Here is a 24,110-nt window from a genome sequence, read left to right on the forward strand (position 1 = left end):
TCTTTCGCCAACCTCTGGGAGATGTCAGTGTAACCCTCCGCCTGCGGTAGATGTGCTGAGGCTGGAGTAGCCACCATTTTGCATGTCTAGTGTGTTCCTCCCTCCATTGCTAATAGAGACGATTCCAGTTATTGTCTGGCGTCATTACGGCTCGTAAGTATATTCTAAGAATACTATCTCAGAAGAAATGTGCGAAAACGTCTTCGCGTGTGAGTAATGGCCTGTGGTTTGTTCGCGTCTGCGTTGACAACTCTCGCCGCGCCGCTGCATAGGCAGTCGCAGCCCTCAGTGCAGCGGGGTTGTGCTTGTCAGCAGCTAAAGTAGCTAGCAGGGTGAGTGGAGTCCGATAGCTGCAGCTGCCTACCTGCGGGGCTAGGGATGTGGAGCTCAATGCACACTCACTTGGTGTGGCTGTCGAATGAGTCTGAATCATTGTGGCAGCTCGTAACGCCGTCTTTATGTTTTATATCGTCACAGCCAGCTAAGAAGCTCGCCAGCTGCCTCTCCCCGTTTGAGTAGCTTGTGTTTTAACTGGAGAGTTGGTCAGCTAGTGAGCTAACGCCAAAGACGGCTCGCTAGCTTGATCATTAAAACGCCTCAAAGGCCTGAACGGCATCACGTCCGGCTCATTTGGCGATCAGATGCAGGTGGCATGAGCCTTCGTGGCCTTTCGGTGTCGACTGGTGTTGCTGTAGCTTAAAGCTTCGTTTTACAAAATGATGTCAGCCAAGGTGAAGCTACTGCTGCGTGTCAACCCGATTCATTGAAAAGCCAGCGTTAGCTTGCTGCTAGCTCCCTCTGGCTGTGTGTAATGTGTGTGTGAGCTAAGTAACGTCACGCAGCTGACGTTTGTCTCTAAACTTTGTAACGACATCAGCCTTTACTGCGGTTTACATTGTAAGCGTTTCAATGAAAAGGTCAACGTGGCTACATATTCAGAAAGCGAGCGATGGCTAGTTTAGCTGTGAGTCCTTGTTTCTCTATTTTCCCAAGTGTGTTACTTGACAACTTCTTTACTTAAGAGGGTAATACTAACGGACACGTCATTTAAAAAAGAAGAAGCTTTTACGTTATACAAACTGTGTGGGTTAGCGTTAAAGAAGTCAGCTGTATATTAGGTAGGAAGTGATCAAATTAGTGTGACGTAGAGTTTGGGTCCCTCCTCTGAATTTATTCACATTCCATTCTCTAATATGAGCTCGTATGACTCAGTGTTTGACAGGATACATTTGCCAAATATTAACCCATATTCAAGATGTATTCTGGATTCAATAAAATCCAACATATTTTTTTTGATGTTTAATAATTCGGTGTAAAACCATGACAATATAACATTCAGCTTTAAACAAGACGGCTATGACTTTTAAAGTTAACCTTCAACTCAGTGATATGGAGACTATCTTTGTGGCATGCTTACTTGAGCAGGTTCATTTAGTAGAGGTTTATTTACAGTAGGGTATGGGTTAATCAAACTATTCAGACGAGGCACTGCCACATCAGTCTACCATACACTCTGAATTTAATTTACTCTTGTTTTTTTCATGTATTGTTACTTACTGCACACTCCCTTACTGCACACTCATAAAGTCAGTGGTGGAAAATGTACTGTCGATGATAGCTTTAGTTGTTTTTCAGCATTAGTTCTGGTTGCTTGGCAAGATTCCCCTGCAGGCTAGTTTGCAGCCTATCAGCAAATACAAAACTATTTGCTGAGTTTAACAATGATCACGCTAGCATGATGTCTTTGAAGATTAAAATACTGCTTTGAAGTAGAGATATGGTGCCTCAGTTGCAAACGGCTGGTTATTCAATTGAATTCCATGATGCTGCATTTGGTTTGAGATTTTAGCAACTACAGAGCCTCTACTGGTTCAGCTATAAAATCACATGACTGCCAAATAGTTAATATCAAGCTCAGGAATGGATCTTGGCTGTCTCTATCTTATATGCGATAGTGGATCTTGGTAGGAGGAAGGAAGTGGGGTGGCTGTTTTATTCTCAAGCTAACTAACACACACTAAGCAACAGTCTGGCAGACCTTCGAGTGATCCCTCTATACTGACAAGAAATTATTATAGCTGTGTTCAACTCTATTTTGGTGAAACACTGGTCATCATATTTGGTCTATGAAATACATACAAAGGTACAGGACCCAACATTGAACTGCATGTAGGTGTATGTAGGTTATACATGTAAAACTCACAATACAAATTTAGTTTTAATTTGTTTTTCCTCGTTGTGCACGGATGTTAAATAAACACTTATTAATTTCCGTGCACTGCCGATCACTTATCGTTTGTGATATGAGAAGAATTAGAATGATCTGCTTTGAAAGTATTTAATTGTTGACATCCGAGTGCATTGCTGAGCACAAATAGAGAGAATAAAGAGACACAGTGTAGGTTACAACAGCTTGTCAAATTGTTTAGGGGAAATACTTTTCCCAAGTGGTGGATTTGTATATTCTTCCACCTCCATCATGTTTTTGTGTAGTTTAACTGTGCAACTCTCTCCTAAAAAACAAGGTAGATCTAGATATTTAATCTGTGCTTTCATCAAGTCCTCTTGTTATTCATTGGCTAATATTGAAAACCAAGTAGAACTGTTTCGTCTTTTAATGCTTCTAGTATGATGTCTCAGACTTGAGGTTGACCGCTCCCTGTGATACCTGGAAGGTGTGGCATGCTTGTTCCTTGTTGTCAAGATTGCAAGCTAATCAGGACATGCTCTCCAACTCTAATGAGAGCCAAAGCTTGTTATGCACATTCACAGTACATGCAGAGTACGCCTGTATAGCAAAATAGGTTCATGAGATTGCACTGATACGTTTTAGTCGTTGGCGCAGGGTGTGGAACTGCACCTTTTTGTCATTGTCACGCTTGGGCCAGATATACTGAGCCGTTTTGTCCGAAGAAGTAAATCAGTACGGGTTCTAGTTACTCGTCTGTGTGATGATCACTAACGTAATCTGTAATATGGCTACATAACAGAACAGTTGCCTCTTTGTCTTTGTCGTGAGGTTGAGTGAAGTTGACCTTGGTGAGTGAACCCGAGACTGTTGGATATGTCCACGGCTCCCCATCCTGTGGTTTTTCTATTCCACCTAGGATGTACTCGATGCCTCTTTGTAAGTCTTGTCTTTGAAACTAAATACACTTCCCAGAAATAGTATGAGCATGGCACTAATGGTAACTATGGATAGCAATGTGATGCTTCTTCTGATTGTAGAAGAATGTGCAGTTGTACAGCAACGACAAGAATGAGGAACTGGAAGTGTAATGAGCTCTCAGCAGAGGCTGGATTTACCTCCTCTATTGTGTAGAAATGTGATTATAAGCCGAGCAAGGGGAAGGGCGTCATGGTTTATGGAGCCCAACACTAGGTCCCTTCAGCTCAGGTCATTTAAATTGGGTTAAGACAGACTGTGGATCTCTGGCTTTATTAAAGTGTGGCCTTGCCTGACCACCCTTCCCATCTCTCTTTGATCACAGTGAATTCATAAATTCTCTACAAACCACCCATTTATGGATGCCCTGCTCATTCCTTCAATGTCTCTATCCGTAATAATTTATTTTAATCTCTGCAGTGGAAGTTAACAACAAGATATGTTGCTTCTCCTATTCAGATAGAAATATTACAACCCTGTACACGGGTCTAAAAAGAGTCGGGAGCAGCCCGGTATTTCAACCAAGATGCATTTAAAGTTGACGTTATATTCATTTAAAGTTCATTCTTCACTGTCGGCTTAAGCAATAACTGCTCAGGCAGTTTTCTGAGTACTTGTCATGTACAGGAGCTGCAGATGATTTTCCAGGGAAAGCTCTGAGTCAGCGCAGGACCTCGTCAGATGTCCATCTGTCTTATCGCTCGGCCCTAGTGGGAACAATGACAGCAACATTTCTAAGACAAATGCTTACAACACAGGTTTATGTATAATGGTTTCACAGAGACACAAGGCTGTCTTTGATGTTAACATCATAGAGGAGAAATTATCACGCGACTAGGTTACGTGTTCGGGTTGTTATTGTGTCTGTTCCGTCCAAATGCCTTTGTGTATGCCTACCAAATGTCCACTTCAACACGAGTTGGCTGGAGAAAATGGATTTGCTCTTCAAGTAATTACCATCATTCCGGTCGCAGCTTAATTATGTCCTGCATGCTGCTACCAGTAAAAGGCTTCATGAGATGGGAGACAAAATGTACCTCTTTCAAAGTAGAGAGGGTCACCATTCACAAATTTACAGTTTTTAATTAGCATTGGCATTTAAAGGAACTGCAATAAAACATTGACAGAAATGTCAGGTCGCTACAGAAGTTCTACAACCAATTCAGAGAGGACCTAAATGAAGATGCACTCCCCAAAAAACTTCTCGCCCTGCTCCATTTAAAGACATTACATTATTTTAAAGCCTGTGACAAACTAGTTTCTGGGATATAACTAGGGATGCACCGATCTGATCGGCCGATATTGCCATTATCGGTTTTGATCGGCGTTCTCAAAACACATTCGATCAGGAGCGCGCGAGGGTTTTGATAAAGTTAGCGGAAAGATTTATGTGACAACATCCGGATTTGCAAAGTTAGCGGAAAGAACCACGTGAAACAACATCCGTTTTTCAAAATAAGATTTCGACAAATCATACACTAGCATATAAAAGTAAACAATGAACTGATTTTGTATCTTTATAGATAGTTTCTGAGATTTAGCTTAAATTATGCTCACATTAAAACAGTTTTACTGTACCAAGGAAGAGTTTATAAAAATAAGTCAGACTTTTGTATGTTAAAATAGAATGCTTCAATCGACACCGTGATCGGTATTATCGGTGATCGGCAGATACTGATTTCAGTGTTCGGTGATCGGCACAAAAAACCTGATCGGTGCATCTCTAGATATAACTATAGAATGCAAGAGAGCTTTGTTTTAAAGAGGAAGTCAGCCTAGTGACTCTTGGATCTAGTTTTTTGTAAATAGTATTTTCTTCGCATGTATTCGTACATATAACTGACACAATTATTTATTCTCACTATAAAAGCATGTACTCATAAATATTTAAACTTCTTCCTGCTTCTCCTCTAGGGAATGGAATTTCACCGTAACTACTGTCCTGCTGCATTTGTAACACGATTTAAAAATTCAACTCTAAAAGGAATATTTACCTATTTGATAATTTGATCATCATATATTTTGCCGATGGTGTTTTAAGAGTTGAGTTGCCTTCCAAGAAACACTAAGATTTTATTTTTATTTTTGGTTTAAGTGGTTTAGTTTGTTCTGTTATAGTCTTGTCTTGTGCCAACCTTCAGGCAATGAGTGCCAATCTGTTTCTTTTCTTCATGTTTTCTAGAGAATGCCAGCTCCGATCAGACTGCGGGAGCTGATCCGGACAATCCGGACATCACGGACCCAGGCAGAGGAGCGCGAGATGATCCAGAAAGAGTGTGCTGCTATACGCTCCTCCTTCAGAGAGGAAGACAATACATACCGTTGCAGAAATGTGGCAAAGCTACTTTATATGCACATGTTGGGCTACCCGGCACACTTTGGACAGGTGTGTTTGATCATGGCGGATTACTGAATAATAGAGAAAGCGTTGGGATTTTCAGGGACATTATTGTGATGAGGCTTACATTCTTGGTGACTTGTTTTCCAGCTTGAGTGCCTGAAGTTGATTGCATCTCAGAAGTTTACCGACAAACGAATAGGTTATTTGGGAGCTATGCTGCTGTTGGACGAGAGGCAGGACGTCCACCTACTAATGACAAATTGCATTAAGAAGTAAGTGGAGGCAAGAACTTCTGTGAATATATAAACAATTTTGCTTTTAAGATGTTTTTTTTGCAATGCACAGTCATTTGATCTTGATGAAAGATGACATTCAAGACCTGTGCTTAGAAGAATGAGGTGTATCTCACCTGGTACTGGAACGTTATCCAAAAATGTTCTTTATTTTTGTGTGTCCATGACTCATTCGGCTCTCTTCTTCCAACACAGTGACTTGAATCACAACACACAATACGTCCAGGGACTGGCCTTGTGCACGTTGGGTTGCATGGGTTCCTCAGAAATGTGTCGTGACCTTGCTGGTGAGGTAGAGAAGCTGCTCAAAACATCCAATTCCTACTTGAGGAAAAAAGTAAGGCTGACTATTCATACTTTTTTTATTCTGTGGTTAACTATTCATGAACGGAAATGTCGGCCAATCACATTCGGGAAGTCAAGTATTGTGTTAATTGTTGGAATGTTTCGTCTCAATATTTGTTGACAGGCAGCGTTGTGTGCAGTTCATGTCATCCGGAAGGTTCCAGAACTAATGGAAATGTTCCTTCCAGCTACAAAAAACCTGCTGAGCGAGAAAAACCACGGTAAGAGAAGTGTAAACGGTTTGTCAGGATGTTGCTAGCTCGTGGGGACGTGTGCCTGCCCTTTATCAATGCAGATGTTTTCCTATTTCCTGCCACTGGCAGTGCTTTGCTCAGTGAGAGCTCAGAATCTTTTCGTGGTGTCCTTTCCAGAGTAGAATTAATAGGTCTGTCAGAAACGCTGGGCCTTATGTGTGCACTTAGAGGAGATATCGTATGCCACAAGGAAATCATTTTTTGTAACTGTGCCGGAATTAATTGATCTTCTCTGAAATTGTGTGGCACTGCAGCAGTGATTGCTTCAGTTAAAACCATTTGGAAATGCATGTTTTGTTTGCTATTTTTGTAGATGATTGTCCTGGAATTAATAATATCAAAATTAAATGGAAGATGGTGTGACATGGCCAAAGGATACACAAATATGCACCACGCATTGTTAGGAATTGCTAATGTGAACTTGCAGAGGCAGACTCATCAAAAACCAAAAGAAATATTGATTTCCTAACCATGCATGTTGTAACTAGGCCATGTATGCATATTCACTTCTTAAGGAGCCGCCAACCGAATCAATTATATGAATATATTATCTTAATGTAGAAAGAACAATTGCAGAATTGATCACTGAAAGTGTCCAAAAGCAATTCCAATTCAAACATGTTAGAATGTGACACATGTATGACTGGTGTGTAGCTCAGAGCTCACCACCAAAGCTTTCCACTGCAGGTACTTGGATGATTGGTTTTCAACCTTGTAATGTTCAGATCAAGCCACAAAGACATAATTGGACTGTGTGGGTAGTCTTAGAGATTTATGATGCTGTCACCTGATGTTCCCTGCAGTTACTCATATGTATGCTCGTAGTACATCATATTCTTTTTCATCTGACTTGGGGTGATGAGAGCAAAGCCTGCATATTGGTTTGAAATGTGTGTAAATCACATTTCAATAGCAGCATCGCAGTAATTCTTGTCTGTCATTTGGCACAAGCAATACAAATAGGTTTGAAAAGCTGAATGTTTATATTTTTTCATTGTCACTTTTTGTCGCAAAAACAGTTAGTTGATTTCAATGAGACTAATGCATTGGCGCAGCAAGGATGCTAAAGTGGGGGCTCTGGCAAAGAAATGTCCTGTATTGACCTATCAAATGCATAAAAGGGCCCACTCCTCTGGTCATTCAAACTCATGAATCTATTATTCAAACTGGCCCTCATGAATTGATTTTTATTGCATCATTTGTATCTAAAATAGTTGCACCCAGTGACATAGTCCTTGTGTTAAGTCTGAATGCAATGCTCAGCAACACATGTGTAACAAAACCAGACTTAACTCATGTCAAAATATAAATGTAGCCTTTACTTTGTCTACTTCCCCAGGGGTTCTCCATACATCAGTTGTCCTCCTCACTGAGATGTGTGAACGAAGTCCTGACATGCTGGCCCACTTCAGAAAGGTACAAAGACGTTTTCTGACCCAAAGGACCGTAAAGTAGTTACTTACGCATTTCTCTTAAGCTCACGTCACATTTCATTCTCCTTTTGCAAATACATTTCCTTTCGGTATAGCTAAGCTGAGACACATGTGTTGAGGCTGGGATTGCGCCACAGGTTTGCGCTACATTCAAAGTATGTCTCAATCTCTTATCTCCTCCCACTGTCTTTTCCTCTTGTATTTCAAGTGCTGCTATACCTCTTCTTCTCCAGGTGTAAAACTGTGCCAGAAGCACCACCCCTCATGCTCATGGTCTAAACATTATTTTAAGCTTTCTGAAAGTGAATGATTTCCAGTTTCCCCTCCCTAACATCTACCTCATATTTTTTCTGTCATTTGTCTTTGTTACAATTCCTGCATTGTGTTAGAATGAGAAGGTAAGAGTACATTCTGATCTCATAGCTGGTGCATGCTGTAAATAGTATCACTCCTCACACTCGCCTCAGACGTAAAGTGGATTAATGTCATGTTTTGTTTTAATTTCTGATTTTAATTTGCTTAACTTGTACAGTGATCATTACAATTACAGTGTTTTGAAAATTATGAAATAATCTTACGGTCCATTTGTCAGACACATTTCTCGCTATTGTTGTGAGTGTAAGTTTTGCCTAATGTGCAACTCATATGATCACGCTTTTATTTAAAAGCAGTTGGTGGGTGTGTTCACATGATTGCCACAGGTGTTGTCACGGGAAATGGATGATCTCCACTGTATCTGTGTCACTGTTAGAGGGTAGCTTAATTGTCACGTCAGTTACTGTCTTAATACCCCACCTCTGCATTTTGGGTTGCTTGTTTGTCATCAGACCCACAGCAGAGAAGAATATTTCTTATTATTTATCCTGTAAAGTAAGCTTGTCTAAATGTGTTCAGTGTGGCATAACGGAAAGACGGGGGGGAAATCACTGAAAGCTGGAAAAAAGTAAATTTTCTTCACAACTCCAAACCTAAAAATCAGTCTTTGTGTTTTTGAGGCTAAACGCACCCGAGACGTATCTCTCTTCCGCATGCATGAGATGAAATGATGCCTAATCTTCTCATTTAAGGCTGGATAAGAGAGCAAGCTGTTTCCCAAAGTGTTGGAGTGTGTCTTTAAGGTTAAATTGTGACTACCTGTTCCACAGGCCATTGAGAGATATAGAAATTTCATAAATGAGAAAATTGATTATTGTGGTGACTTGATATCATTTATTGGTATTGAATTTAATTCTAGTTTTAAATATACATATGTGTATTTAATGTCATTCAGAGGTTACAGAAGTGTACGCAGATTTTCTTTTCTCAAAGCCAGATGTTCTAACCCAATGTATTTGTACAAGTTTTCACAACTTCAAAAATTTGGCCTATCAACCATATTACTCTATCTCAGCAAGACAAAATCCCAACCCTTTTGCTTTTGGTATGAGTTTGGCTGGCTGCCACCGTCAATGACAAATTACTAACTTTAACAGTTAATGAAGAACATTGTATAAATGTTAAAGAGGAATGGTAGAACATTTGAGAGATCAACTCAAAATACTGTGACACGTCTCCTTTTCTGTTCTGTTGTTGGTCTTTTTGTAGCTGGTCCCTCAGTTGGTGAGAATCCTGAAGAACCTAATCATGTCTGGATACTCTCCTGAACATGATGTGTCCGGCATAAGCGACCCCTTCCTGCAGGTAACTCTCCTTCTTTCTTGATCCAAGTTGTATGTACCCGTTACTGTGTGTGCAGATGTATATTACTGTGGGAGTCAATAAGGTGCATCGCGCATGTCAAGTGACCTGACTGGACGGTTTCTTTCTTTCCCTAGGTGCGGATATTGAGACTACTCCGCATCTTAGGCAAGAGTGATGACGACTCCAGTGAAGCAATGAATGACATTCTTGCACAGGTTTGAAATGCACCTAATCAGTGTTTTTTCTGCCAAAAGCTTCTCAGACGGTGTTATTTTGATAAATGTATGGTATTTGTACTTACAGGTTGCAACGAACACGGAGACCAGTAAAAATGTGGGCAATGCAATTCTCTACGAGACTGTACTGACTATAATGGACATCAAGTCTGAAAGTGGACTGAGGGTGAGTTAATTGGATATAAAGGACATTTTAGCATACGCATTTTTCTTGGTTGCTAAATGTCTTTTATTTGACAGGTTTTGGCCATTAACATACTCGGTCGCTTCCTTCTAAACAATGACAAAAATATAAGGTAACTCATTTGCTTAAAGTACTTTTCTTTGCACGCATTGAGGCATCTTAAGTGCTTCTGTTCATTGCTTATGATTTCTTTTAATTAAACTCATCATTCCAGATACGTGGCATTGACATCTCTACTAAAGACGGTACAGACGGACCACAATGCAGTGCAGAGGCATCGGAGCACCATTGTGGATTGTTTAAAAGACCTGGATGTGTCCATCAAGAGGTGATTTACGAGTGCATACATTACCTAAATCGATAGGTCAGGAGTTTTGAAATGGGATCGTATGAGGTACTTTGTTTGCATTTCTTACTAGGTGGCCACGTTGAGTTTTTGACCTTTGTCTACTTTTCATTGTTGTGTAGACGTGCAATGGAACTGAGCTTTGCCCTGGTGAACGGCAACAACATTAGAGGCATGATGAAGGAGCTGCTCTACTTCCTGGACTCCTGTGACCCAGATTTCAAAGCAGACTGTGCATCAGGAGTCTTTCTAGCTGCGGAGAAGTATGACACTGACAGACGTCACACCTGGGCTCGGCTATTTTTGTAATAATTAGATGCACTTAATCATGTGTGCGGTTGTAAGCGTTTTTCATTTTCCTTTCTTGGCACTTTAGATTCCAGGTTGCTAGAAGTAGTCATCAGCATGAATTGGATGCATGAAGACTAAAGATCAGTTATGCCTGTGAAGAAGTAATAAATATCAAGTCAAACGTTTGTTTGTGGTTCTATAGTGGACGGAGGATGGCCAACGCTGAAATGCTGAATGATGATAAAATGAGTGATCCATCTGACAGACCGTGTTGAGACCATTTATTTTCTGACAGCTTTTGTCTCCCGACTGTGTAGAGTTTAAATAACTTGGCTTGTTTAGAATTTTTCTTCAGTCGTGTGCTTGAACTAATCAATGTATCTTGTGACAGGTATGCCCCTTCGAAACGATGGCACATTGACACCATAATGAGAGTCCTGACAACAGTACGTATATTACAAAAACAATTCTAATATCTTTGATTATTGTTTCAAATTGCTTCTCAGTGTTCATGATCAAAATAATAAATATTACGTGCATAACTTCTAATTATATCATCAGATCTGGTAATATTCAGATTTAATTGATTTGATATTCTGAAATTCAGTCAATGCTGCTTCAGATTCACTTGAAACAAAGAAATACTTGAGACTTGTTTGTATTTGTCATTGACACCTCTGCTCGTCCTTCCAGGCGGGAAGCTATGTGCGAGACGATTCTGTTCCCAACCTCATCCAGCTCATCACCAACAGTGTGGAGATGCATGCCTACACAGTCCAGAGACTTTACAAAGCACTGCTGGATGACATCTCGCAGGTCAGAGCCGTTCTCGTCTAGATTCGGGACCTTGCTGTCTTTGAAGCATTCAGTCAGATTAGCTCAAGAATGCACTAAAGTGGACTTTTGTTCCTCTGTGGTCTGCAGCAACCTCTGGTGCAGGTGGCGTCCTGGTGCACAGGAGAGTACGGGGACCTGCTGATATCTGGACACTGTGAGGAGGAGGAGCCCATCCAGGTACACCTGGAAGAATGCCATCAAACGCCACATGCGCAAATTAAAGATCGCGGTACAAAAATGAAACCAGAGCGAAACATCAGATCCTCAGATGTTGTGTTTTTCTTCTCCTTCTTTTTATTCAAGGTGACCGAGGATGAAGTTCTGGACGTGCTGGAAGGCCTCCTGGTGTCCAGCATGTCTACACCTGTGACTCGGGGTTATTCCCTTACTGCCATCATGAAGCTGTCTACTCGCTTCAGCAGTATAAAGTGAGTAATATTTTTTAACATTCATACTTTACATTTGATGCTTTACAATCGTTTGGGTGCTGAGGTGGTAGAATTCACGTTACTTTCCCCTTTTCTAACCTGCAAAAATAAAATTTGTGTTTCAGCCGAATCAAGAAAGTGGTTTCGATATATGGCAGCAGCATCGACGTGGAGCTTCAGCAGAGGGCGGTGGAGTACAATGCGCTGTTCAAGAAATACGACCACATGAGGTAAAACTGCTTTGCACTCTACTATAAAATAATCACAAGCTCATTGTAGCCGTTGGTAGAAAGGTGGTTGAGTTTGGAGCATCTTGTGTCTCCCTCCTTATTGCTCTGTTGTTTCCTGACTTCAGGCCAGCGCTCCTGGAGCGAATGCCCGTTATGGAGAAAACTGCTGTCAATGGCCCCACAGAGATTGTACAGACAAATGGGGAGACGGAGCCCTCTCTTGTGGAATCAAAGCATCCTCCACCTCTCACCCAGCCAGCCAACCAGGTGAGACTACTTGTATTACTTTATTATGAACAAATTTAAGACCATATCATTATTGATTAGGATAAGCGGTTTGAATAATAGATGTATGGATACACAGTTTACTGAATACTTTCTTGCTCCCTGTTTGTGCCAAAAAAACCTCTTCTTTTTAATGGTTGAGAGGAAATTTTAACAATGAATTACTATCGAATAATTATTAGTGCTGTCCTTGACCAGAGAACATTTGAGTCTATTAATACAAAGATTTTATCTTTTTTCGACAGATCTGTAAAACACAAAAGCACTACTTTAAACTTATGTTTACCAGAGATGTGCTCATAAGTTTATTTGGAATAAGTCATTCAGCTTTCACAAAAGCATAGAAAACGGCTAATCAAAGACAGAAATTAAAAATTTGTTGACTAAACAACTAAGAGGGGGCAGCCCCATTAATAATTACATGTTTGTAGTATAATGGTTTTCTTAATATGGTGTATACTTTATCATATTGACACGTTGTCCTTGTTCCCCAGGCTAATGATTTATTAGACCTGCTAGGTGGGAACGATGTGGTTCCAGTAATCCAGACCGCGGTGCCCACCAAGCCGGCCTCGGCTGGAGGAGAGCTGCTCGATCTGCTGGGTGACCTCTCGCTAAGTGGTAGGATGCTCTCAAGGACCTGGATCAAACTTTTGTTAGCCACCAGTGTGAATGTAATGCCTAACCTGTGCCTGCTCCTGTTCAGCAGAAACTTACTGCTGACGCTCTCTGGTTTTGGTACAAAAAAAGTGAACAGAGCCCCTTTTGTGTTGCTGTTGCCTCTTTCCAGGCGGCCCGACTCCCTCTGTGCCCACTTCCCAACCCTCTTTCCTCCTGGATGGCCTCTCCTCACAGCCCCTGTTTAATGACATTGCTGCTGCAGGTGAGAGTCTGCTGCTCCCTTGACCATCCACCTCCAAATATCGAGTAATATATTTTTATAAGTAACATATAGCGTCATTCTTTTCGGAGATTGCCATGACTCATCCAATGAAATGTTCTGACAGAAGTCATGTGCATGAATTAGATACATGAAGACTAAATTTCAGTTATGCCATTTGTTTGTGGTACTTTATTGGACGGAGGATGGCCAACACTGAAATGCTGAATGATGATAAAATGAGTGATCCATCGTCTGACAGAACATTTTGATACCATTTATTTTCTGACAGCATTTGTCTCCCGACTTTGTAGAGTTTAGATAACTTGGCTTGTTTAGAGTTGTTCCTCAGTCCTGTGCTTGGACTAATCAATATATTTTGTTACAGGTATAATAATAAATATCAAGTAATATAGAGTAATTTTATCTTGGTTTTTTTCTGGGATTGCCATGACTCGTATCTCTAAATCTTTAGATGGTTTGTTCCTGTGAAATCTCTTTATAGCTATTCCTTCAATGATGGCATACAACAAGAATGGACTGAAAATAGAATTCACATTTGAGAGAGCGAATCCCAATCCAAACGTCGCCATCATCACCATCCACGCTTCCAACACTACAGAGGCAGACATGACTGACTTTGTTTTTCAGGCTGCAGTACCAAAGGTAAGTAGGCACCATCGGACAATGAGATCAAAGCGACTGATTTTTAATATGTTTTAATGCACTCGTTCCATTGCTTCCAGAAACGAGACAAATACCTGGTATCACTCAGTGCTGGGGCAGCCAAGGCTTTTATAACTAAATTCTCTGAGACACTCGGTCGACATTTAAATTTCTATACAAAATTCCTTAAAACGGCATGAAAAGTGGGAACATTCCGGGTCACAAACATCTGACTTCGCTTGAGCAGGATTCTGAAAGCATCATTAAATGCCACCTGAATCTTTTTCATTTTTCCCTTTACTGTAACTGAACCACAGGTGGGCTGTAGACAGAGGAGTACAGTAGGCTCTAAACAGAGCAGTTTTAACATCTTCTGTACATATATGAAATTTACGTGCCAGCATGTTGGCTTGTGCATAAAGTTTGCAACACTGCCGCTGCACATCGTCATCATCACTGAGGTCGTTCCTGATGATGCGACCCAAATATCTGACTTTCTGCACCAAATTTAGCTCCTGGTCTCCCAAAAAGAATGAAGGAAAATGTAACTTCTGATCCTCCCTGGTTTTTGCTATCATGATAACACTCTTTTTGGAGTTGAACTCGATATCATAGTCCACCCCATACCTTGAGCATACTCTAAGCAATTGCTGTAAACTGTAAGGAGACAGGACCACTAAGTCGTCAGCCTAGATCATGAGCATGATCATAGTGGTGTTCGTGACTGAGTTTCCTGTGTAGTATTACAATGTCAAATGTTCTTCAGTTTTGCACTGCAAATTATTAGCATACAATGCCACTAATGTGAACATCATGAATGCAGAACCTGAAAACACAGCTAACTTTCATTACAAGTTACAATTAACACAATTGTAATGTCTTTGGTGTGGTATGCTTTTTTACTGTATTAGGAAGCTTTAACTAGTTCTGTAATTGTTATTTAATTTTAGGGTTACATTTGAGCTTTTGGGAACCATACCAATTAAAATCGCTTAATCCATTCTTTCTTATTTTTTGCTGCACAAGAGATGCTTTATAGCCCCCACTTTTTGTCTCATGTTTATCTGTGTAATCGTCTAAATAATCAAATGGACCATAAAGTATTTATCTTTACTAATGGTTCCAGATTGTAAAAGTTATGGAAGAGTAGCATATGTTCAATGCAACCACAATCTGTTATTTCTGGTGTCTAGAATTGACATATGTCTATGATGCATGTCTCTATTATTTATTGTGTCTTAGACAGGACGAGAATCTATGAAACAAAACATTAGTTAAATAATATGTTTTAAGTGACCTCTATTCACCAGGCAGCCCAAGAGAGATTATGTTGCCTCGCTCTTCTACAAGTTCAACAATTGCCAAAGTGCCATACTGAGTCCGTTTTTGTCCAGACAGATAAGCTATAGAGATGTTTATCAAGGAGAACGTTTATAATTCTGTATATTGTATTTATTTGGCATTGCCTATTTCACAATCATATTATCTGTTTGGCAAATCAAAAAACTTCCATCAATGTAAGCATCCGTATTTTATGCTGCAGTAATGACCCTATTTCTCAAGTCACCTTGAAACGTTCATATAACGTGGTGTCCACTATCTGTTTGTCAGACATTCCAGCTGCAGCTCCTCTCCCCGAGCAGTAATGTTGTCCCAGCACTCAACCAGGGAACCGTCACACAGGTCATCAGGGTCCTCAACCCACAGAAGGTGAGTTTGTCCTTCACAAATTGTGTTAGATTATTATATTCGTTGTATTTTTTGACTCTCACTAAGCGTACATTTAAGATCTGTACAGTCTCAAATATATGCAAGAATTTCTTTTTTTTATAAACATGATTATCCTCACAACATTTCAGCAACAGCTTCGAATGAGGATCAAGCTGACGTACACCCTCAAAGGCTCGCCTGTGCAAGACCTGGCTGAGGTTAATAACTTCCCTCCTCAGTCCTGGCAGTGATGAGCTGCTTCTGTTGCTCTTGAACGCCCCTACCAAGGGAACTATGAAAACGGTTTTCCTTTCACCGCCCTCCTTTCTTCCTATGGATCCCCCTGTGACGTCACAGCAGCCCGCTGCCCTCGAGTTGCATGGGAAGCAGCAGAGCATCTAACACAGGAGAAAAATACATATGATACGAAGACCCTATTGACTATTGACATCACCAGAATAATTGGGGAAAACATATCAGTCAAAGAACTTTCTTTTTTCTTTCTCAATTGGTTTCCATTGTGTCTTTTGTGTAGTAGTACTATTCTCCACATAAACCCTTGCTCAGCACCATTACAACCCACAAAAGCACATATGCACACCATTTACTGTGGCCCACTTCACATCTCAAGTCACTGTAGAAGTGTTGTCCACTGAGTGCTGCAGTAACCATAGTTTAATTTTAATTTATAGTTAAGCTAAAAATGCAGTTGAAATGCTTGATATTTATAATTTGGCTTTGCATTCAGAGTTCTTATATGAACCTTCAGTCCAACGATGGTGGAGAAAAGGCTTGGAAAGGTCTATTTAGTGCGGCTGTACACCTCTTGGTTACCTCTTTTTCTTTTTTTTGGACTCCACACATCCTGGGTGATATAAATTTTCAGATAGTTTCATTAATTTTCAATGATACATTTTCTTAACGCATGTTTGAGCATTTTATAGGATCACAATCGTACCCTGATGTAAGCGGAAGGGCATTTCTGGTCCTGGTAGTCGGCCTCTTAATCCTATTTTTGTATAGGAAGTCTAAATTAGTTTTGACACTGATGAGGGCATTAGAATGTCCAAGATGTCCAGTTTGATCACCCGTGGCTGGGTTCAGATAATGTGCCCAGACTTCCCCACACAGCTCTGGTAAAATCATCTCATCTGTTGCTTTTAGTTTTAGTTCCGTATGATAAATTCAGCGTTTAGTTGCTTAGCAAAGTCTGAGATGGGGCATTCATGAGAATGAATGAAATCCAGGCCTGATATTTATATCAAGAGGAGCTGATTGCATTTGTGTTGGAGATCTGCATTTAAACTTTTCCTGCATCTGTGTCATCACAGTTTTGCTTGCAATTTAGAAACATTTCAGATTTGTTCAACCTGGTTGAGCTGAGTCACCATGCACATACGTGTAAATGAAGCTTGTTATGAATGTAGTTACATGCACTGAATGCTTTTCTCTCCCCCGACCCCTTCAAGTCTTCTTACTCATGGCTGTGTCTTTGATGGGGACACTCATCTTATAGGCACTATTTTTGTGAAAGTTTGTTTTATTTCCGCAGTAATTTGACTTAATTATTTATGCCTGATATCAAAGTGATGTGCCTTTCTAACTTGGCTGGATAAAAGCCCCTGAACTATTGAGTTCTGTATGAGCTTCGTTTGTAAGTCTGCTTGTGTGCTGATGGGTTTTTTTTTTTTTTATCTGAGGGAAATGGTCTTGATGGATCTAAAGCTGTAAATGACATAATTTAATAACTTTATCTTGTTAACGTCGATATCTCTTTAGTTAATAATCAGTCATCCACTAATACTGGCCTACCTAGACGTCCATGTCTTTGTTTTGACAAAAACGTAAATTATAGATGCACAATGTTTCCTTGCCTATATTGTGTGGCTGACTTTACTTAAAAGAGGCTTCAGGCAAAAGTCCTTTAAACAAGCAAATCTCAAATATTAAGGCAGCTAGTAGACTTTTCATAGGCTGGCTACAAGGTTTAAAGAGTTTTTAAACCATATGAATGTTCCACTAAAGTGAAATATCATTAAGACGCCCACCACCCCCGCCAACCAACGTTGAAGTGTGAGGTCAGATCACTTGGTGAGGGACGGGTGCTATTGGTGACTGTATGATTTCTCATCTCCAAATCAGAATTCTGACCATGCTGTCGGGGACAGTAACCTTAATACCTCACAATGGTCTGTCTTTCTGTTAACTTTAGGTTGCAGTAGATTGACAGCGTTTAGTCATGAATTGCAATCAAGGGGAGTGTCTGCATGAGAGAAACAGATGGTAGTTTGTGCATCTCATTACTTAACAAGCTTAGCAGATTGGAGATCCTCAGATGTTCAGGCTGTATACTTTTCACTATGCTTCAATGTCTTCTAACTTCTGTGACCAAATCAGAGAGACTATTAGCTTTGGAAATATTTTTGAGCTATATGTGTATATGGAGAAAATTATTGCAGCTTAACTTTTTCTTTCTGTTGACAAATGCTATATTGGCTTTTTTCTGTACATATGAGGGCTTTTACAATTGTGTCTCTTGTACTATCTTTCATCCTTTTTTTTTTTTTAGATACCATTTCCTAAAAATTCCAATTATTCACAATGTATATTGTCGAAATAGATCTAGTCAACATCAGTCGATAAAGACTCCCCTGTATCATCACTCACTCATTGTAAAAGATATATGATCTGCTGCCTGTACATTGTATATAGTTGTAAAACAAAAGCTGATCAAATTAAATAAAACCCACATGAAGACTAAAAAGATTAGCTAGGAAGTATAATTGTATCCATATATGTACAAAAAAAGAGGACCCTAAAAGGATGCATTTGATTTACCCTTCTTCCTACTTCATTCTTTATTGGATGTGTCGTCTTTACTCTTACAAAGATGGTAGGCTACTGGTCGCGTTCCTTTTGGGATGTTGAAATAAGGGTTGGATCTATCTGAACAGATGTCTGAACGATGAACAGAACTACTGAGAAACCTAAGCACTGCTTCACAGCAGAAGTGGCACCTTACTTTGTCTGCCCCTCTGGCCCATACATGCCTCATGCGTCCATGACCTCCTTCGAAGAGGAGCAGGTTTCTTGTTGCGACGTAACACTTCTGGCCTCGTTTGGTTTAGCTTTCTGCACTTTTCACAATTTGATCTATTAAACTCTTTTCAACCTACAAATTGATTCTTGAAATGAGGCCCTATGGTCTTGACGTGTTGGCGCTCACAGTTGCCTGGTTACCCTTTTTGCTGCCATGTAGCACTTAACTCAAAGCATTATATCTCAAGCAAGCAAGCACCACACTAGGAGATTTTTAACCTCAAAATGTTCATTTTGCTAGTATGGTCAGTAAGTTTAAATTGCAATAGTTTGTCACGCTTTTTTTCCCAAGACATTTTGGTGTGCGCTAAGTTATTCCAGATATGTATGTATGAGGTCTAAACATTACACAGCTTCCTATTGGCTTCCTTTCTTTACTTTTCCGTGGCTTCATTTGCCTCTGCATGGCACAGCTTTCAGTTTCTCTTTGTAGTCACTGATACAAAAGGCACGGCTGTCAAATGGAGCTAGGCCCTCATCGTGTTCTATTAAACTTCACATGGCAGGATATGAGGAAGGAAGGACATTTTTTCATACATTTTGTGATTATGGACTTTTGCTTTACCAGCCCCAAAACAAACCAGGGACACGCATGTGCTACTAATGACCACAAGGGGGAGCTGTGCAAAATGATAGGCTGACTGTGTCTGTCTGTGTGAAAATAATGTCATGCGAAATGTCATTTATCTCAAATTTGGGCTGCAAATTAATCTTTTAGCTTCTGAGCTGCATGTGAAAACCAGTGTAATTAATGTAATTTCTACTCTTGACCTGAGACACTTTTTGAAATGCAAGAAAGGGTCAAATAAAATTGGTCCCGCCACTGTCATGGGTCAGTGCTAATATGTACAATAGGGAGTTGTTCAGATATGCTCACAATATGTTTTTTTGATGAGTGATGAAAGTGCACATCCATCATTTGGATAATTGATTTTTTTAAAGTATATTATTTTTTAGGATGAATTCAGTGTGTCAAGGGCTTGGAAGAGCATCTGAATTGCTACCCATGTTCACGGTCCCTGTTGAATCTAAAATCCATCCATTGTATTTTGAAAGCAAAGTCTGTTGTAACCTGCAAGTCCTGTCCCGACGGTCAAACAATATGGTGTCTGATTTGTTGGGGGAGGTTGGAGGCATGAGGTTCACCTTTTTCACGTGTTGACCAGAATCCCAGTTCCATGGCTTCAAGGTGAGTGTGAATGTCAAACTGAAAAGATGAAATGATGCTTAAAGATGAGAAGTTGTATACTATTAAATGGGATATTTTCAATATGATGTGTATTCTTGTCTTTGGGTTGGAGAAAATGATCATGTAAATAATAATAAAAAGTCAAATAATAATCGAGTTTGTTGTCTTGGTTTGGGGATGTGCTGTAACTAAATATGTCACACAGATAATCAGGTGTAATTAATATAGGTGCTCGGCTCATTTTGAATTGTGTGTGTGTGTGATACCAGCAACGAGCAACAATGTCGCTGTTTTTATCAATATCTAATAACTTAACAGGTTAGCATGATGGTCTTCTGTGGGGACCAACCCTTCACTTGTAGGCCTACTGGTATTTATAGAGAGTGAATGGGGATCTGTGAAGCACTCCGGTTTAATAAGGTAAAGAGTCCAGCTCAGTTTCTTTCATGGAAGACATATTACATAAAAGTTAAGGTGTGAGCAATAAATTTAACATGGCTGAAAAACATTTAGCTGCTTCAGTGTCAGTTGCTGGTATAGTACACGACTGGCTCGTTGTCACGCCTCTCTGGGACACTGAAATGCAACAGAACCATATTGAATGTGAATAATATCACCAGTGCTGCTGCTTCCTTCACTGAGAATCCCATTAAGGTTATTTATGAGCAGGTGTGTTGCTGGGAGTTATCTGGCCTAATCATTCCTTCTCCAGTTAGAGACCCTTGAATAGCCTGCACCTTTCATCTATACAAATTATGCATTTATTTTTGAGAATAAACCAAAATGTGTCAATAGGGGAGCATATTCTCTACATGTGACCTAACTAATGTACTCATAATATTGAATTTGTATATGTTGTACTCAGGCCTGGAGGCTACTCTCATACCTCGTGCAAAAATATGTCTCGCTGCCATTTTGAGCTCCTCCCAAGTAAGTTGGTGAGAATTGTGCAATTGTCTTGTTCCACCACATGGCATTACAAATACACTATCTACAGACCTGCCCTGTCTTACGTAACGTAAACTAACTGAGCTAACCTAATTGTTTAATTAAATTATGTGTATTTTTATTACGTAAGCTAGCTCCCATGAACAGGAGAAGACACACCCTCCAACATGATGTTGGTTGGACTCCCTCTGAAGCCAAGTGGAACAAAGGTAAGTTTAAAAAACACATTAACTGTTTAATGAAACGTGTCTAAAAGGATACAAAAAGTAAACAACGCTGATAATATTAGAAAATGAGTGTTATCTAGCGAGCTAAATAAGCTAGTTAGTTAGCTTAACGTTAGTTAAACGGGCCCTAAACAGCCAACTGAATGGATAGACTACAATTTAGGTTCATAAAAATCCTTAAATCCTGTCCCGTTACTTTACACCTAACTTTGGGGTTAACAGGTGGAATGTAAATTAGTTATAATATAGGTTTCATGTGATACGTTTTTTTCATGATATTGGTCCATCTTAGACTTAGTGGTCGAGCAGTACATATAGCTAGGTTTGACAAAGCATTTTTCATTTGCTAGATGAGAACACACATTTAATATAATAATCATGTTTCATAACTGATCTATAACACATTGGTAAAGCCAATTAAGTTACAGTTTATTAAAAATGTAAAGAGTGCGATCTTAAAGAAAATGGAACTGAATATTATTGCATGGAGATATTGATACCATAAAAATATAATACAATCTACCAATCCCAATAGGTTAATAACTCCCTGAATAACTCATAAACACGCCCTCCAAGGGCAGATCGGGGTTTTTCCGTTATGAATTACATCAAGTGGTAAAAGTATTTCTTTATGATTTATGCAAAACGCCTCTCCCTTCAAAGAGGGGCAGTGCCCTACACCCGCCCATTTAATGTTTATTGATCCGCTCTCCAGCAGGCCGATCTGACAGCGCTCAGATTCAGTCTGGATATGGCGTCGCTGCACCGACACGGGATGAATTTTCTCCTCTCTGTGGGAATTTGCCAGTCGCGCACCGGGACGACACTTCTTGGTTCTCGTCGCGGTTAACAGCGATCATACATGGCGATGGAGGACGAGGATAATAACGCAGCGGTGGTGGCGACAAGCACCCAAACGAAAGGAGGTGATGTCGGAGATAACGGGGCTTGCACAGACAGGCAGCCGGACACGGCGGCACACCAAGCGGGGCTGAATCCGACTGCAGGTCGCGGCAGCCGCAGTGGTTCCGGCTCTCATGCTGCGACGGGGATCCGAGTGCTAAAGGCAAGTCATTCCAAGGGGATTCAACCAGTGCTCGACACATAGCTCTGTATTGTGTTACATGTCAAGGGCTTTCTTGCGTTGCAGTTCGTGATTCAAGCAGGGCAAAGTGCATGAGAGTGAAAACGCAGCCTCGTAATATTATGTAATGGCTGTGATATCCAGTGATTGATGTTCTCGGGTTGATGATTGATCTGTGGATGAATGCCACTCAGTGAGGAATGTACCAGAGCCAATTAACACACACACACACACACACACACACACACACACACACACACACACACACACACACTATGTAGGCTTTTAGAGCCTTTATAGGAAGGCCCACTGCTGAACAGTTCTTTTTTGACATTTTAGGTCCAAGACACATGATGTGTAATGATAGTTCCCTGAAGTAGCTGCTCACAAGACAACAACAAACACACACAAATAATATCAGCTGTGCTTTACAATGCATGTGTATGCAGTTATTGTATTTTAAATCATGAAAATGAAAGAGGTCACCTTGTTAATTAGTGTATAATATCATATGCAAAATGTAGATTTTTGTTCGGATTTGATTAAGCGTTGTGATTTATGCTCACAAACATGTGAAAACCATTCACCCAAAATCCAGTCAATTTAAGGGACCAATGCTTATGTCTTTGTTTCATGCCTGTTCACATCAACATCAAAATAGATAATTAAGTTGTGTTTACCCTGTTAATTACATCAGGAGCCACATCCAAAACCTGCCTGCCGGTTCTTTGCTAAAGTTTGGCCATGTTTGGTTTGCGGAAGCAGAAGATAGTTTATTTCCTGAAGGGACGAACTGTAAAACTGAACCAGGTCATTAATAATTCATTGGCAAATGTACAGTATATTCATCTACTTATTTCTGATCATGCTCCGACATGTCCTCTCCTGGCAGCTTACTTTCACCAGGGTCAGAGGTTTTTCAACAGGTGTGGAATCTAAACTAGCTGCTTTCACTCGTTACATTCCTTCCTGTTTTGATAGTAATCAAAGTTACACAAATCTAATCATAATGTTAACAGAGATGTCATCATTGGTTGCAACTTAAGCGTCTTTGTGTACCTAGAAAAGCACTATAGAAGTCTAAATTATTATTATTATTACTTACTGCATCTTCAGAGTAGAAGTGTCCATGCAGTCGGTTGATGTGTCTGAACTTGTGTTGTTGTTATAGCTTGGAGAAATAACTCGAGTTTTTCAATATGATTGAAAAATGAAAACAATATGCAGTTATATTATAAGTTGCATCATTATGGGTGTGTGTGTGTGTGTGTTTTGGCGGTGTGGTTGATCTTTGAAAACTCTCGCTCTGTGGCTCAGCTCTCCAGTACAGTATTGGGATGCAGCCACTATAACCAGTGGTCCAGCAGACTTTTCCTTCACTCACTGAACGACTCTTGTTTTCAACATTTTCCATTGAGGCCCTTTGATTTATTTTAAGGTACTCTTCCTTCACACAGCAGCACATTTCTGAAATGTTTCCTAAATATCAAAACTGAATTTGGCAACAATTTAAACAATATTGATGACACCTGTATGTCAACAAACTGGATGCTCTCAAGACTTGTGCGTTAATATGAATCCTCTGAATAGATGTGGAGTCAAGGTGCGTCCTTGACAAACTGTAGAGTGTAGTGTATGTGTGTGTGTATGTGCAGTCAGAAGTGATACGATGTCTTTACCTCTAGTGATGTGATGTATTCCTTTATTGTGCTTGTGAATGTTTGTCTTTCAAGAGCAGTTGATGTTACTACCATTTTAACATATTAGCACAACATTAGTTGGAAACACATCAGACTATTGCACATCCGGCTCCATTCTCAGCCAGAAAGGAAATCGAATGAACAGACCGATGCTCGGGAGATGTAAAGTTCAGTAGAGTTGAGTCTACAAAGGATAACAAGTGCAAGTATGTTCTGTAGAAAGACTACAAACTTGTTGAGACCAGAATATTCATGATA

General features: G+C 40.1%; 2 protein-coding genes across 6 annotated transcripts in view; both read left to right on the forward strand.

The window, feature by feature from the left end:
* Window positions 1-63: 63 nt before the first annotated feature.
* ap1g1 (adaptor related protein complex 1 subunit gamma 1) lies at window positions 64-20,045 on the forward strand. Of its 4 annotated transcripts, none has more exons than XM_056412083.1 (23): window positions 64-153; window positions 5,349-5,552; window positions 5,655-5,779; window positions 5,996-6,137; window positions 6,270-6,366; window positions 7,739-7,815; window positions 9,417-9,512; window positions 9,647-9,727; window positions 9,816-9,914; window positions 9,989-10,044; window positions 10,147-10,260; window positions 10,401-10,541; window positions 10,961-11,015; window positions 11,263-11,385; window positions 11,494-11,583; window positions 11,710-11,834; window positions 11,960-12,064; window positions 12,190-12,331; window positions 12,844-12,970; window positions 13,140-13,232; window positions 13,735-13,895; window positions 15,507-15,605; window positions 15,755-20,045. In XM_056412083.1, the coding sequence occupies exons 2-23, from the start codon at window positions 5,352-5,354 to the stop codon at window positions 15,854-15,856; spliced, it is 2,451 nt and encodes an 816-aa protein (XP_056268058.1). In that variant the 5' UTR covers window positions 64-153; window positions 5,349-5,351; the 3' UTR covers window positions 15,857-20,045. The 4 variants fall into 4 exon arrangements, with proteins under 4 accessions (XP_056268058.1, XP_056268059.1, XP_056268061.1 ...); XM_056412084.1 differs by having other exon boundaries at window positions 15,761-20,045; XM_056412086.1 differs by lacking the exons at window positions 64-153; window positions 5,349-5,552; window positions 5,655-5,779; window positions 5,996-6,137; window positions 6,270-6,366 and having other exon boundaries at window positions 7,775-7,814; window positions 9,401-9,512.
* A 1,806-nt stretch (window positions 20,046-21,851) lies between these two features.
* Window positions 21,852-24,110, forward strand: part of phlpp2 (PH domain and leucine rich repeat protein phosphatase 2) — a 37,468-nt gene continuing 35,209 nt past the window's right edge. For both annotated transcript variants that reach the window (XR_008831410.1, XM_056412608.1), the window contains exon 1: window positions 21,852-22,134. Coding sequence is in view for 1 of the 2 variants with exons in the window: in XM_056412608.1 (XP_056268583.1) it covers window positions 21,931-22,134 (204 nt within the window). In the remaining variant the exon portion in view is untranslated. The remainder of the gene's footprint in view (window positions 22,135-24,110) is intronic.

Source organism: Pseudoliparis swirei, chromosome 4 (genome assembly GCF_029220125.1).
Source record: "Pseudoliparis swirei isolate HS2019 ecotype Mariana Trench chromosome 4, NWPU_hadal_v1, whole genome shotgun sequence".
NCBI lineage: Eukaryota > Metazoa > Chordata > Actinopteri > Perciformes > Liparidae > Pseudoliparis > Pseudoliparis swirei.